Source organism: Doryrhamphus excisus, linkage group LG11 (assembly GCF_037039965.1).
Source record: "Doryrhamphus excisus strain RoL-2023G ecotype Guam linkage group LG11, RoL_Dexc_Guam_v1.1, whole genome shotgun sequence".
NCBI lineage: Eukaryota > Metazoa > Chordata > Actinopteri > Syngnathiformes > Syngnathidae > Doryrhamphus > Doryrhamphus excisus.
Window position 1 is genome coordinate 10766782 of NC_136367.1, and position 12650 is coordinate 10779431.

Consider the following 12650-nt stretch of genomic DNA (forward strand, 5'->3'; position numbering starts at 1 on the left):
AAACATTAGTCAACACTGACTGGTCAAAACCATTCGATTGTCACAACCATTAAATAAGGATAAATGGCTGTCGTAGGAACTGCTCCTGTACATTGACCTGTACCTCCTGTGAATGAATTTGTTCTTGATTGAGTCCTGGATCAGCATGCAACATAATGTGATGAATGATCATTGAGTCCAAGATAACATTCTCTTGGCCCAGAGTGAATGTGATGCAGGTTTAAATACAAAGTACAATCAGTCAAGTGAGTCCTCTATCTTCAATGGGTCCCATCAGGAGAACATCAATCTTCTAAAGCTTCCATGTGTTGTATTTGCCTAATTTAAATACTGCCTGTCATCAGAATCCATGTTTATCCATGATGAATTATTCATAAGATGTGAACCCCTCCCCCCAGCTGCGTTATAAAAGGCGTTATTACCCTGGCTGCTGAAGACAGTGGCTCTTGTTTGACGACACCGCTGTCACAGCCTCGAACGAGGAAGAGGTCAAACAAAGCACCTCAGTCAGAGCTTGAGGTGTGTTCATACCCGCCATGTTTAGTTGCATTAGAACTAACTCTGTTGTTACGAGCTGAAGGTACCACTTTGAGATATGATGGCATCCTCACAGCAACAAACAGGACCATTCTAAAGCCTGATTGATTTTCTTATGAAATGCTTATTGGAGATTACAAGCCAGCAAGTACATGGACGTCTGTTACGTAATACAAAGTCATGCAAGAAGGACATCCAAGATGGCTGACGTCTTTGGCAGCTTGGACCTGGTCACATGATCGCTCAAAGCATGTTGGACAGATTGACGTGGACACGGTACAACGATTAAAAAGACAACTTTTATCATGGCATCTCAGCGCACGACAGAAGACATATTTACATTTACATGACATTAGACATATTTAAATTTACATGACATTAGACATATTTACATTTACCTGACAGTAGACATATTTACATTTACATGACATTAGACATATTTACATTTACATGACATTAGACATATTTACATTTACATGACAGAAAACATATTTACATGTACATGACATTAGATATATTTACATTTACATGGCATTAGACATATTTACAGTTTATAACACACTTGTCAAGCTTGTTATGGCTGAACTAGGATGGAAAGATGTGTTTTGCAACCAGCATCCTTTTTGTTATTCACCTGAAAATGAAACACTTAAACCCTGTAGGAATCAACGTCAATGTTGGCGTTCCACAAGATTCAGTTCTAAGCACACTATCTTTCTTCTCCATCGACAACTGTACAAAAAATCTTCAATGTTGTGACTAAATTGAGAACTGGAATGAACTTTTTTGACCAAATACTGTAGACGAAAAGCTTCACATAATAACAATCAACAATAACACTGATAGAATTCCTTCTGTCCAGTGTCAATATTTTTAGAAAGATGCAAAATCCATCAAAATCATTCATTAATTTTCTACCGGGCACATATAGACAAACAACCATTCACACTCACATTCATACCTATGGACAATTTGGAGTGGCCAATTAACCTAGCATGTTTTTGGAATGTGGGAGGAAACCGGAGTACCCGGAGAAAACCTACGCATGCACGGGGAGAACATGAAAACTCCACACAGCGATGGCCGAGGGTGGGATTGAACGCCGGCAAAATTATGGACTTTATTATTTATCGTGCGATTAATCAATTTATTGATTAGCGTGACAGGCCTAGTTGTAAGAAAAGCTGATGCAGTCTTGATAGTCTCCTAGCTATGAGGTCTGCGCACTAACCACTCGACCGCCGTGCAGCCCCATCAAAAACATATATATATATTTTTTGCCTATTTCCAACATTTGATTGGACAGGTAAAAAGCAAAAAATGGTCTGACCAGAGAGGGCCTCTTCTCATGCTCTGAATGTGATTGGTCAGACCCAACCGCCAACAAAACAAGTACCTGTTGCCATTGTCCAATGCATTGTGGGATGCATGCATGCATCCGTGTACATATGAAGTAGAATGACTTGTTCTTATTCATCTAATCTTCAGTCACTGCTAAATAAATACTACACAACTGACCACATAAAAGTGACCTCAGTGACGATGTTGGCTTTCAAGGCTTTCAACCTTACAAGGTCAGCTGTACAGGGCCAAGCCGTGCAGTTCTTTAAGTTATACATAAAGGTCCAGCCGGCCTGATAAAGCTTCTTGATGGTCAGAGCACAGTAGTCTCCGACTGCAGGATGGACTGAGTTCTGGACGTGCGTTGAAACTGCACCATGGGTTCAGAACCGTTCCTGGAGGCCAAAGTGATGCTGAGGCGCTGGGCCCGGTTCAGACGGCAGTTGAGACACACACTACGCCACTTCCTCTTCAGCTCACCTTGCACCTGCATGCACACATCATGCTTTCATATTTCCTTTGTATGTTTTATACATAAGCTCTCAGATCTGGGGATTAATCCCCGGTGGATTCTGCCGAGCAACGAGCGACTACAGAACTCTTATGCAGCTATGTGACTTAAAACATTGGATTACAAACCTCACTATTTAGGAAACAGTAGAGAATGGCAACCACCAGACCCTAAAAGACATAAAAAGACTAATATATTATATACTTACAATGCATGAGATAGAAATGACCACCAAAAGACATATTAATGGCAATAACCACACTTCAAGTGTCAGCAGCACCTGGAAGGATCCAAGGGCCAGGTCAAAAAAGATCTTGTAGTCCTGAGCTATGGATTCCGTGAGCGAGACAAAGACCACGTAGTGAATCCCAAAAAGGGGGATGAGCAGGAGCGTGGACTTGGCCAACCTCCTGGAATTACAACACATAATACTTGAATTAACAAAGGAAATGTCAATTCAATATGATCACGACTGCTCACAGGCATATTTTCATGCTATGGGGGGTGGGGGGGTGTCGCCACTCAGGATCATGAGGATCATGTGTTTCTACCCCAGTCCTCCCGCCTCTGGAATCTCTTCCTCCCTGGTAGCTCCATCCCAGCATCCGTCTAATATAATCTCAATCCTTCCTTCTTGCATCGCCAGACCATCTGAATCTGGTCTTTGTGACCTTGTCTTCCAGATGTCTCGGCTGTTCTTCTGACCCTCTAGTTTCTAATCCTGTCCTGGCATTTTTTTTACATTTTTACATGCTCGGAGACTCGCCATTTGCCAGATTGTTGCAAGGTCTTTGCTCATTCGTTGCTCAACCATCACCTTGTGTTGCACTACCTTGCGTGTAGTATTTTTGTGACCTTGTTTCTGCTTGGCTTTTTCCAGTAGCTCTATTGGTTACATTGTGTGTTGTTAGCTCACTTGACATTTCCTCTTCTAGTACTTTTATGAGTACCTCGTTTTAACTTTGCTTTTTCCAGCAGCGCTTTTTGTTCATCGTTTTTGTGTGCCTTCGCCCGATTCTTTGGTTGTACTTTGTTACAGTCTCTTTTCTATGCACTGTTGGCAACTTTTCAGTAAAATAGCTATTGGTTAGAAGTCACGAGATGACATCATCATCTAATTTAAACATAACCCCGTAAAAGACACACAAACGTGAGTAAAAACACCTTAATTACCTTTAGAATGATTGATTACTGGTTTCATTTATAATGGACCGTAATTTCATCAAAACAAAATAACTTTTATCTCGGCCAATTACTCTCAAAGTTCTCCCATTACACGTTGGCAATTGAGAACTTTTTGAAGCAAGCACAATGGAACAGCCAATATCAGATGATGCTGTGTTTATTCCGTTGGGTTAGGGTTAGGGTTAGGGTTAGGGTTAGGGTTAGGGTGAGGGTTAGCTTCATGGTTCGTGGTTCGTGAGGAGCACATTCTTCGGGTGAGTATATAATAGCAAGAGAGAACAACTGAGGCTTACCAATTACATTTACCCGAAGAATTGTAAGCTAATCCACTTCATTTTACTAATAAAGAGTAGCGATAGACTAACAATAAAATATAAACACACCTCCTCTTTTATCCAGGCTAACAGAAGATTAAGAAACATTTGCGTTTTAGAACTCCATCCCCACGGCATCGCGGCTTGGAGACCGGCTTGTGACTGTCTTTGGGCGGGCGGACCTATCAACAACACCTGCTGCTCAGTGAGAACACAAAATACATGCTTTCACTTTCGAGTCCCCAAATACCAAAAAAACCCATTACCCATTCTCATATTCATATGTGTATTAAAAAACTTTAAAATGATCTTTCAATAAAGAAAGAATAAAATGTTTATGAAGCTACCATAGATAAAAGCTTTTGGTGATTAATTGAAGTTAATTACAAGTTATGAATGAAATGTTATTAATCGCAATTAAATATTTTAAATGACTGACAGTCCATAGCTCTTTTAGCATCTCTTTTAGCAAAAGTCAAGAGACCTTCTGGCCTTCAAAAAAGCAATTTTTTTTGTACTATAGCCTGTTTACTTGTGCTAACAAAATAAGGGTGTCATAAAAATAGCTTACACCAACACTGAGGCAGCCAAGTATAATGGTGCTAATCTGGTAACACCAGACTCATACCTCATAGACAAATCTTTGAGTTAGTGCGTGTTGAAGAGCTTGTAGCGTCACACGCTAACACACTAACACATAAACAACAGCATATGTGCAAAGTTTTTTTCTTGAGCTTTTCTAAAGTAAACATATTTTGTGAAAATGTACTGAGCTGTGATAAATGAAAGTTGATAAAAGGTTCATGTCATTAAAAAAATCAAGTGCCCTCATTTAAACCATGCCAACTTTTATGACCCTGCCTCTTAAATGCATCGGAATGGATATGAAGACATTAGAATGGGTATTGGCTCTCCGTATTCCCAACCATAAATCTGACTCTCCAGTAGAACCAGGATGTGATTCCACCTACAGTTATTCTCTTTATTTGAGACTCTTCATCAATGACAGCCCAACGCCAAAACACATTGGCGTTGTCGCTAACTTGACGATGTCGGTCTGGCTCATCTGGACTGAACCTGTCAGCTGATGATGGAGCAGTGTTGCAGTCATGAAATACAGTACAAGCAGTGAAGAGGACCACAGAGGTAAAGGTGTCAGGTAGTGCGTGTGGTGGGAGGTACCAACCCATACTGTGAGTGGTCGTTGCCGCCCACTTCGGGACACTGCAGTTTCTGTACCAGGATCCGAATGATGCTGATGAAGAGAATGAAGCTGACCTAGGAGGCCACAAATAGAGAGGAGAACTGACATAAAAGATGAATTGACTGGTTTCTGATAGAAGAGTTGAAGAGTAACAGAACCAACCAGCACCAAAGAAAACTTTGTGGAGTGTGATCCAATCAACAGCCTGACTTAGTGTTGTTATTCGGGATGTCACTGTCTGTGTCGATTAGAAATGCTCAACATTGGCTTACCTATATACCTATATAATGTTAACAACAAAAATAGCTCATAAGACATGGATTTAAGAACTGATATCGAGCCATTTTCCATGGTTTTCTTGATAATGGTAATGGTTTTATTTCACTTGGACATTATTTATAGTGCATCCTATAATCAGTTCCCAGTTTCACATGTCCAAAAGGAGTAGGAAGAAGCAAAGCTTATTAAATCCTACCCCTCCATCTGGTACTTTTACAATCACTAACTGTTACATTTGTTCACTTCCTGCTTTCCATAATACAGTTTAAGTTTGTTTGTTTTTTTAAATAATGTACCTCGTACCGAAGTACTCGGTGATATGAGCATCCAATGCCATAATGGGTACTATAGTAAGTGTCAATATAGTGATATATATAGCACATCATGACTGGTTCAAGACTCTTCATCCTTGTATTTAGCAAACATCAACTGCTTGTATTGTTTCTTGAATTGGCTCATCGTTGTGCATTGTTTGATTTCCTTACTCAATACATTCCATAGTTTGATTCCACATACTGAAATGCTATGGCTAGCATAACGTAGTCCTAGCATAGAAGTGTTTCAAATGTACTTCTTCCCTGAGATCATATTTCTCCTCTCTTGTAGAGAAGTATTGGATGACATTTTTAGCTAATTGCTTATTTTTAGCCTTATGCATTATTTTAGCTGTTTGAAGATGAACTATATCAGCAAGTTGAAGTATTTGTCATTTTAGAAATAAGGAGTTAGTATGTTCTCTGTAGGCGGCATTATGAATTATCCTTACTGACCTTTTTTGCAGTACATTTAGCAAGTGAAGATTGCTTTCATAGTTATTAGCCCATATTTCCACACAATAAGTAACATATGGTAGAACCAGAGAGCAATAAAGAGTGTGGAGTGATTTCTGATTGAGAACAAATTTAATCAAAACCGAAATCACTTATTACATCAATATTAGCGGCATTGTACTGATAAAACCAGTGCTTTTAGGTATTCTGGAGTTAGTACTTGATCGTATAACCATTGTTTTTGATGACTGCAGCCATGCATCTTGGCATGCTCTTCACCATCACCTTCTGCTATTGTTCTGCCGTCACAGCAGCCCATTCGTGTTGCACAACGTCAAACTCATTTGCTTTGTTTTGGGGCTTCCGGCTCTCCATTTTGAGTTTGATGATTTTCCACAGGTTTTCCATTGGATTTAGAGATTTAGAATGATTGAGTTTGGATCTTCCGGTTCTCCATCCAGGCTTTAACTGACCTTGCTGTGTGGCAAGGGGCGTTGTCTTATTGGAAAATCCAGGCATTCGAGGCATTAAAGACTTTTCCAGCTGATGGAAGAATACTTTTTTCTGTACATGACCTGGTTCATTCACACTTCACACAATTGGATTTGCCCCATTCCACTCATACTGAAGCAACCCCAGATCATCCCTGGTCCACCCCCATGTTTTACTGTATGGGCGAGACAGTCTGTCCAGTCCAGTAAGTTGACTGGTGGTGGTCATCAACTCAAAATTGGATTCACTGCTGAAGAGAACCTCAGCCCAATCATCAACAGTCCGATCCTGGTGAGCCCTGTCTTTCCCTCATGTCACTTCCCAGCGGTGTCAAGATGGCCGCCTTTGTGGCATTACGCGAGAGTTATGAGTTGTGCTACGGCATATCTGAAAACATTAAAGCAGCAAACTGTGAAAACCAATACTTGTGTCATTCTCAAAACTAAAATGTCCTCCTATCAACTGCGACATTATGATTTGGAAAACTATACATTTGTGTGTGGCACTAATACCCATGCAAGAACAAAGTCAAGTGTTCAAGTTGGACTACTACTTCTTCTTTCTCTTTCCACTTTTCCCTCCACAGCTAACCAATCTCCTCCATGCAACCCTGTCTTCTGCATCTGTCTCTCTCACACCAACTACCCTCATGTCCTCCTTCATTACATCCATAAACCTCCTCTTTGGTCTTCTTCTACACCTCCTACCTGGCAGCATCCTTCTACCAATATATTCACTATCTCTCCTCTGGACATGTCCCAACCATCTCAGTCTGGCTTTATCTCCAAGGCCTCTAACATGTAATGTCCCTCTGATGTACTCCTTCCTGATCCTATCCATCCTGGTCACTCCCAATGTGAACCTCAGCATCCTCATCTCTGCTACCTCCAGTTCTGCTTCCTGTCTTTTCCTCAGTGGTACTGTCTCTAGACCAAACAACATGGCTGGTCTCCCCACAGTTTTGTATACCTTTCCTTTCATTTTAGCTGGAACTCTTCTATCACACATCACGCCTGACACTTTTCTCCACCCGTTCCATCCTGCCTGCACACGCTTCTTCACCTCCTTTTCACAATCTCCATTGTTCTGGACTGTTGACACCAGGTACTTCAAATTCTCCACCTTCTGTATCTCTTCTCTCTGTAACCTCGCTCTTCCACTCTCATTGACACACATACATATACGTAGTCCCTCTTGCTGCGGCTAATCTTCATTCCTCTCCTTTCCAGAGCAAACCTCCCCTCTTCTAGCATCTCCTCCACCTGTTCCCTACTCTCCCTACAAATCACAATGTCATCTGCAAACATCATAGTCCATGGAGATTCTTGTTGAAGCTCATCTGTCAGCCTGTCCATCACCATTGCAAACAAGAAGGGGCTTAGAGCTGATCCCTGATGCAGACCCACCTCCAGCACATCTTACCACTGTCTTACAGTCCTCATACATGTCCTGCACCACTTGAACATACTTCTCTGTCACTCCAGACCTCCTCATACAATACCACAGTTCCTCTGTAGGCACCCGTCATAGGCTTTCTCCACATCTACAAAGACACAATGCAGCTCCCTCTGACCTTCTCTGTACTTCTCTATCAACATTCTTAAAGCAAATACTGCATCTGTAGAACTCTTTTTGGCATGAAACCATACTGCTGCTCACAGATGCCGACTTCTGCTTAGTCTAGCTTCATCTACTCTTTCCATAACTTCATGGTATGGCTCATTAGCTTTATACCTCTGGAGTTGTCACAGCTCTGCACATCACCTTTGTTCTCAAAGATGGGCACCAACACACTTCTCATCCATTTCTGGGGCATCTTCTCACCACCTAAGATCCTATTGAACCACCTAGTCAGGAACTCTACTGCTACCTCTCCTAGACACTTCCATACCTCCACAGGTAGATCATCAGGACCAAGGGCCTTCCCACTCTTCATCCTTTGCAATGCTCTTCTCACTTCCTCTTTACCAATCTTTGCTACTTCCTGGTCCACAGCAAACACCTCTTCTACTCTTCCTTCGCTCTCCTTTAAAGTATTCTTTCCATCTTCCCATCCCACTACTGGCATCTGTAGGTACACTTCGATTCCTATCCTTGACCACCCTAACCTGCTTCACGTCCTTCCCATCTCTGTAGAGATCAGTGACCTGTAGAGATCCATCTGTCCCTCCTTCCTGTTCAACCTAGCGTACAAGTCATCATAGACCTCTTGTTTGGCCTTTGCCACCTCTACTTTCACCTTAGCATTCACTTCTATGTACTCCTGTCTACTGTCTTCAGTCCTCTCCATGTCCCACTTCTTCTTAGCTAACCTTTTAGGCTGTATACACTCCTGCACCTCCTCATTCCACCACCACGTCTCTTTGTCTGCTTTCTTTCCAGATGACACACCAAGTACTCTCCTACCAAGTAGTCTTCCTGATCACTTGCTGGAGTTGTCCAGTCATCTGGAAGCACCTCCTGACCATCTAGAGCCCGTCTCAACTCCTGTCTAAAATCCTACAACACTCTTCTTGTTTCAGTTTCCACCATTTGGTCCTCTTCATCTTCCTCACCATGAGGGTCCATCTACACCCCCCCCCATCCTATGCTGTCTGGCTACACTTTCATCTACCACTACTTTGCAGTCACTGATCTCCTTCAGATGACAGCGTCTACACAAGATGTCGTCTACCTGTGGACTCCTACCTCCACTCTTATAGGTCACCCTATGTTCCTCTCTCTTCTGGAAGAACGTATCCACTACAGGCAAAGTCAACCACCATCTGTCCTTCTGCGTTCCTCTCCTGAATACCAAACCTGCCCATCATCTCTTCATCATCTCTATTTCTTGCACCAACATGTCCATTCAAGTCTGCCCAATGACAACTCTTTCCCTCCTAGGGATGTTCTGCATCACTTCATCAAGGTCCTTTTTCCTCCAACTCCCATCCTACTTGTGGGGCATACCCACGAACAACATGGAACATTGAAGCGGGTCGCTTCTTATTATTGGCTGTTTAACGCCGTGTGAGGCTGAAAAGTCATTCATCCTAAGGTGTGATATCCGTTAAGACATATTGATAGAAGATGCTTTACGCGACAAAACGAGTTAATATGAGCTAGCTTACAATGCTGTCATTGGAATAGATGCGCCAAGATTTTTTTTACAGGGCTTCATCTTCGAAATAGGTGTATCCCAATGACAGCATTGTGAGCAGGCTCATATTAACTTGTTTTAATGTGCTATAATGCACAGAAAATGGATAGAAATATGTGTTCATGTTTCACATAAGGATTGTCTATGATGGGCATAATTCCCAAAAAGTGCAGTTCCCCTTTAATAGTCATTGCAAATTGTACATTTAGGTCTCACCCGTGCACCAACATCAATATCGGCAGAAAAAAACAATACTGATATGATCATATATGTCATTCTTATACCAATATCGGCCGATATTATCAGACATCCTTTGTGTGAATGACCTGAAACTTGAAACCTTAGGATGAAAAGTCTTTGGAATAATTCAAAAGCAACTTCAACACAATGAAACTCCTCCTACCAGAATAGAAAGTCCAATGGGTCCATTGATGACCCAATTTGGTATCGGGTTGTCGTTCCTCTCCCAGCATCTAAAAACATGAACCCACAGTAATTTTAACATTCATTCGATAAATGTATTTTACCCTTTCAAATGAGGTGGCCAAAATCCTAAGAACAGCTCAAAATATCATGCACTTTTTTTCTCACATGCAACAACCACAACCTGCAGTGTCATGAAGTGCACAAAGAGCTCAACATGTAAATCCCATTATGGGACCGAAGTTTGATCACGTCACAATCACACGTTAATCCCAACGCTGTATGTCCGTGTGCTGCTACGACAAGATGTTTGGGATCACAGCATCATCATCATCAGTGATGATCAGGAGCAGATCATTAACTCAGATCATCACTTTTCTGCAACATGAGGCATCACACACACACACACACACACACTCACCCCGTGTCCTCCAGGTAAATCCTCATCATCACCCAAGTGAAGACAAACACTGTCGGAATTCCTGTGTCAACCACACACAACATGAAATAGCATTTATTATTATCATCTCACTTGAATATATATTATATCAATTATTTCCTATATCAAAGGCGACCGAGTGGCTAGCACGCAGGCCTCACAGCTAGGAGACCAGGGTTCAATTCCACCCTCGGCCATCTCTGTGTGGAGTTTGCATGTTCTCCCCGTGCATGTGTGGGTTTTCTCCGGGTACTCTGGTTTCCTCCCACATTCCAAAAACATGCTAGGTTAATTGGCCACTCCAAATTGTCCATAAGTATGATGTGAGTGTGAATGGTTGTTTGTCTATATGTGCCCTGTGATTGGCTGGCCACCAGTCCAGGGTGGACCCCGCCTCTCAATGGGATAGGCTCCAGCATACCCGCTACCCTAGTGAGGATAAACAGTAGATGGATGGATGGGTGTTTATGCCCATTTGGTTGCAAATCATTTCTGTGTTTGGAGCATTTGGACGTTGCCACGCGTTTGCCCGTCAGCCATAGCATGAAATGGCTTCATTTGCACATTTCCCAAATACGGGGTAGGAATGGAGGTGATGGGGTTGCAGGAGTACATCTGATGGCAAAGGTGCCTCAGCAGCTATGAACTTCCCTGAAATGGAATATTGATAGGAGCGTTTCGTACCCCAGCCAATGAACATGTAGATGACAAAGTGTCTGTTCTCTGAGAAGATGACCATCAGGAGCGTGTGAAGGTACAAGGCCTCCACTAGCAACCAGAAGAAGTTGGCCATGACGAAGTACTGCAAGAAGACCAGACTGGCTCGACAAGCCACCTGAGACACACAAACACGACAACAAACACGACAACAGTTAATTAGGCTCTGATGCTTAGGTATTATCTGAGACTCATCAGGACGCTCATTAGATGGATCACACCATGTTCCACTTCCTGCTGTTTACATCACTTCAGTGTTATTCCCACCAGGACAAATTAACCATAGTCAACACATTACCAGAAACTCCACATAGCAGGACTGATGGTTTGTTTTCCTTGGTTTTGGTTTTCCTTGCCTCCGTTGGTGTATGTTGGCTCGTACGGTATTGGATGCATTTAGATGATGTCCGAGATGAAGTGTCTCACCAGTGACGGCTGACTAGAACAGGAGGATGTGTGGCTGAAGAGGATGTTGTCCTTGACCAGCACGGCCACGGCCCTCAGGATGAAGGAGAAGAAAAGGTTGAGGTGGATGTAGTTCCTGGTGCAGTGGAGCTTCCTGCATGTTAACACAATTTCAACACGTCAACTTTCTCCGCTGCTAACATCGCAAGCTAATCTTCGCATAGCCTGCAGCAATACTCCCACGCAACCGCAACCCCATAATAGTCCAACAGCTAATCTCTGGTGGATGGGACAAGTTCTCCTCTGAGATGATACAGGATGTTGAGAAAAGACAAACTACATTTGATTCTTTACACAATTAAATTATTTTCTTTTCTTTTTTGAAATCCAAGAATAGCATGGTGGATGGAATGCATGGAACGTGATGTTTAATGATCTTAACCAGCTTAACTTTAACTGACAACTTAACTATTACAACCTGTCTGTACAAAATTACACCTTCAAGAGGCTTAAGAAGTCAAAAGTGATCATTTTAACCACAAAAACATCAACATCAACAACACCAGAGCATGCTGGGAAATACATCATTTGCTCATGCAACAGCATTCATTCATTTTCTACCGCTTATCCTCACGAGGGTCGCGGGGGTGCTGGAGCCTATCCCAGCTGTCTTGGGGCGAGAGGCGGGGTACACCCTGGACTGGTGGCCAGCCAATCACAGGGCACATATAGACAAACAACCATTCACACTCACATTCATACCTATGGACAATTTGGAGTGGCCAATTAACCTAGCATGTTTTTGGAATGTGGGAGGAAAGCGGAGTACCATAGGTATGAATGTGAGTGTGAATGGTTGTTTGTCTATGTGCCCTGTGATTGGCTGGCCACCAG

The 12650-nt window shown here is 42.4% G+C and overlaps 1 protein-coding gene across 2 annotated transcripts in view; it reads right to left on the reverse strand.

Annotated features, from left to right (window-relative positions):
• Nucleotides 1-1821: 1821 nt before the first annotated feature.
• The window catches only part of vipr2 (vasoactive intestinal peptide receptor 2), a 29542-nt gene continuing 18713 nt past the window's right edge, over nucleotides 1822-12650 (reverse strand). Inside the window, exons 6-13 of one of the 2 annotated variants that reach the window (XM_058088822.2) lie at nucleotides 11778-11910; nucleotides 11319-11469; nucleotides 10617-10677; nucleotides 10176-10245; nucleotides 5081-5166; nucleotides 2670-2799; nucleotides 2518-2559; nucleotides 1822-2365 (exon numbers count right to left, since the gene is read on the reverse strand). In XM_058088822.2, the coding sequence (XP_057944805.2) occupies nucleotides 2192-2365; nucleotides 2518-2559; nucleotides 2670-2799; nucleotides 5081-5166; nucleotides 10176-10245; nucleotides 10617-10677; nucleotides 11319-11469; nucleotides 11778-11910 (847 nt within the window). In that variant the 3' untranslated portion in view covers nucleotides 1822-2191. Of the gene's footprint in view, nucleotides 2366-2517; nucleotides 2560-2669; nucleotides 2800-5074; nucleotides 5167-10175; nucleotides 10246-10616; nucleotides 10678-11318; nucleotides 11470-11777; nucleotides 11911-12650 lie in introns of both variants that reach the window. The other variant, XM_058088811.2, reaches the window with a different exon arrangement.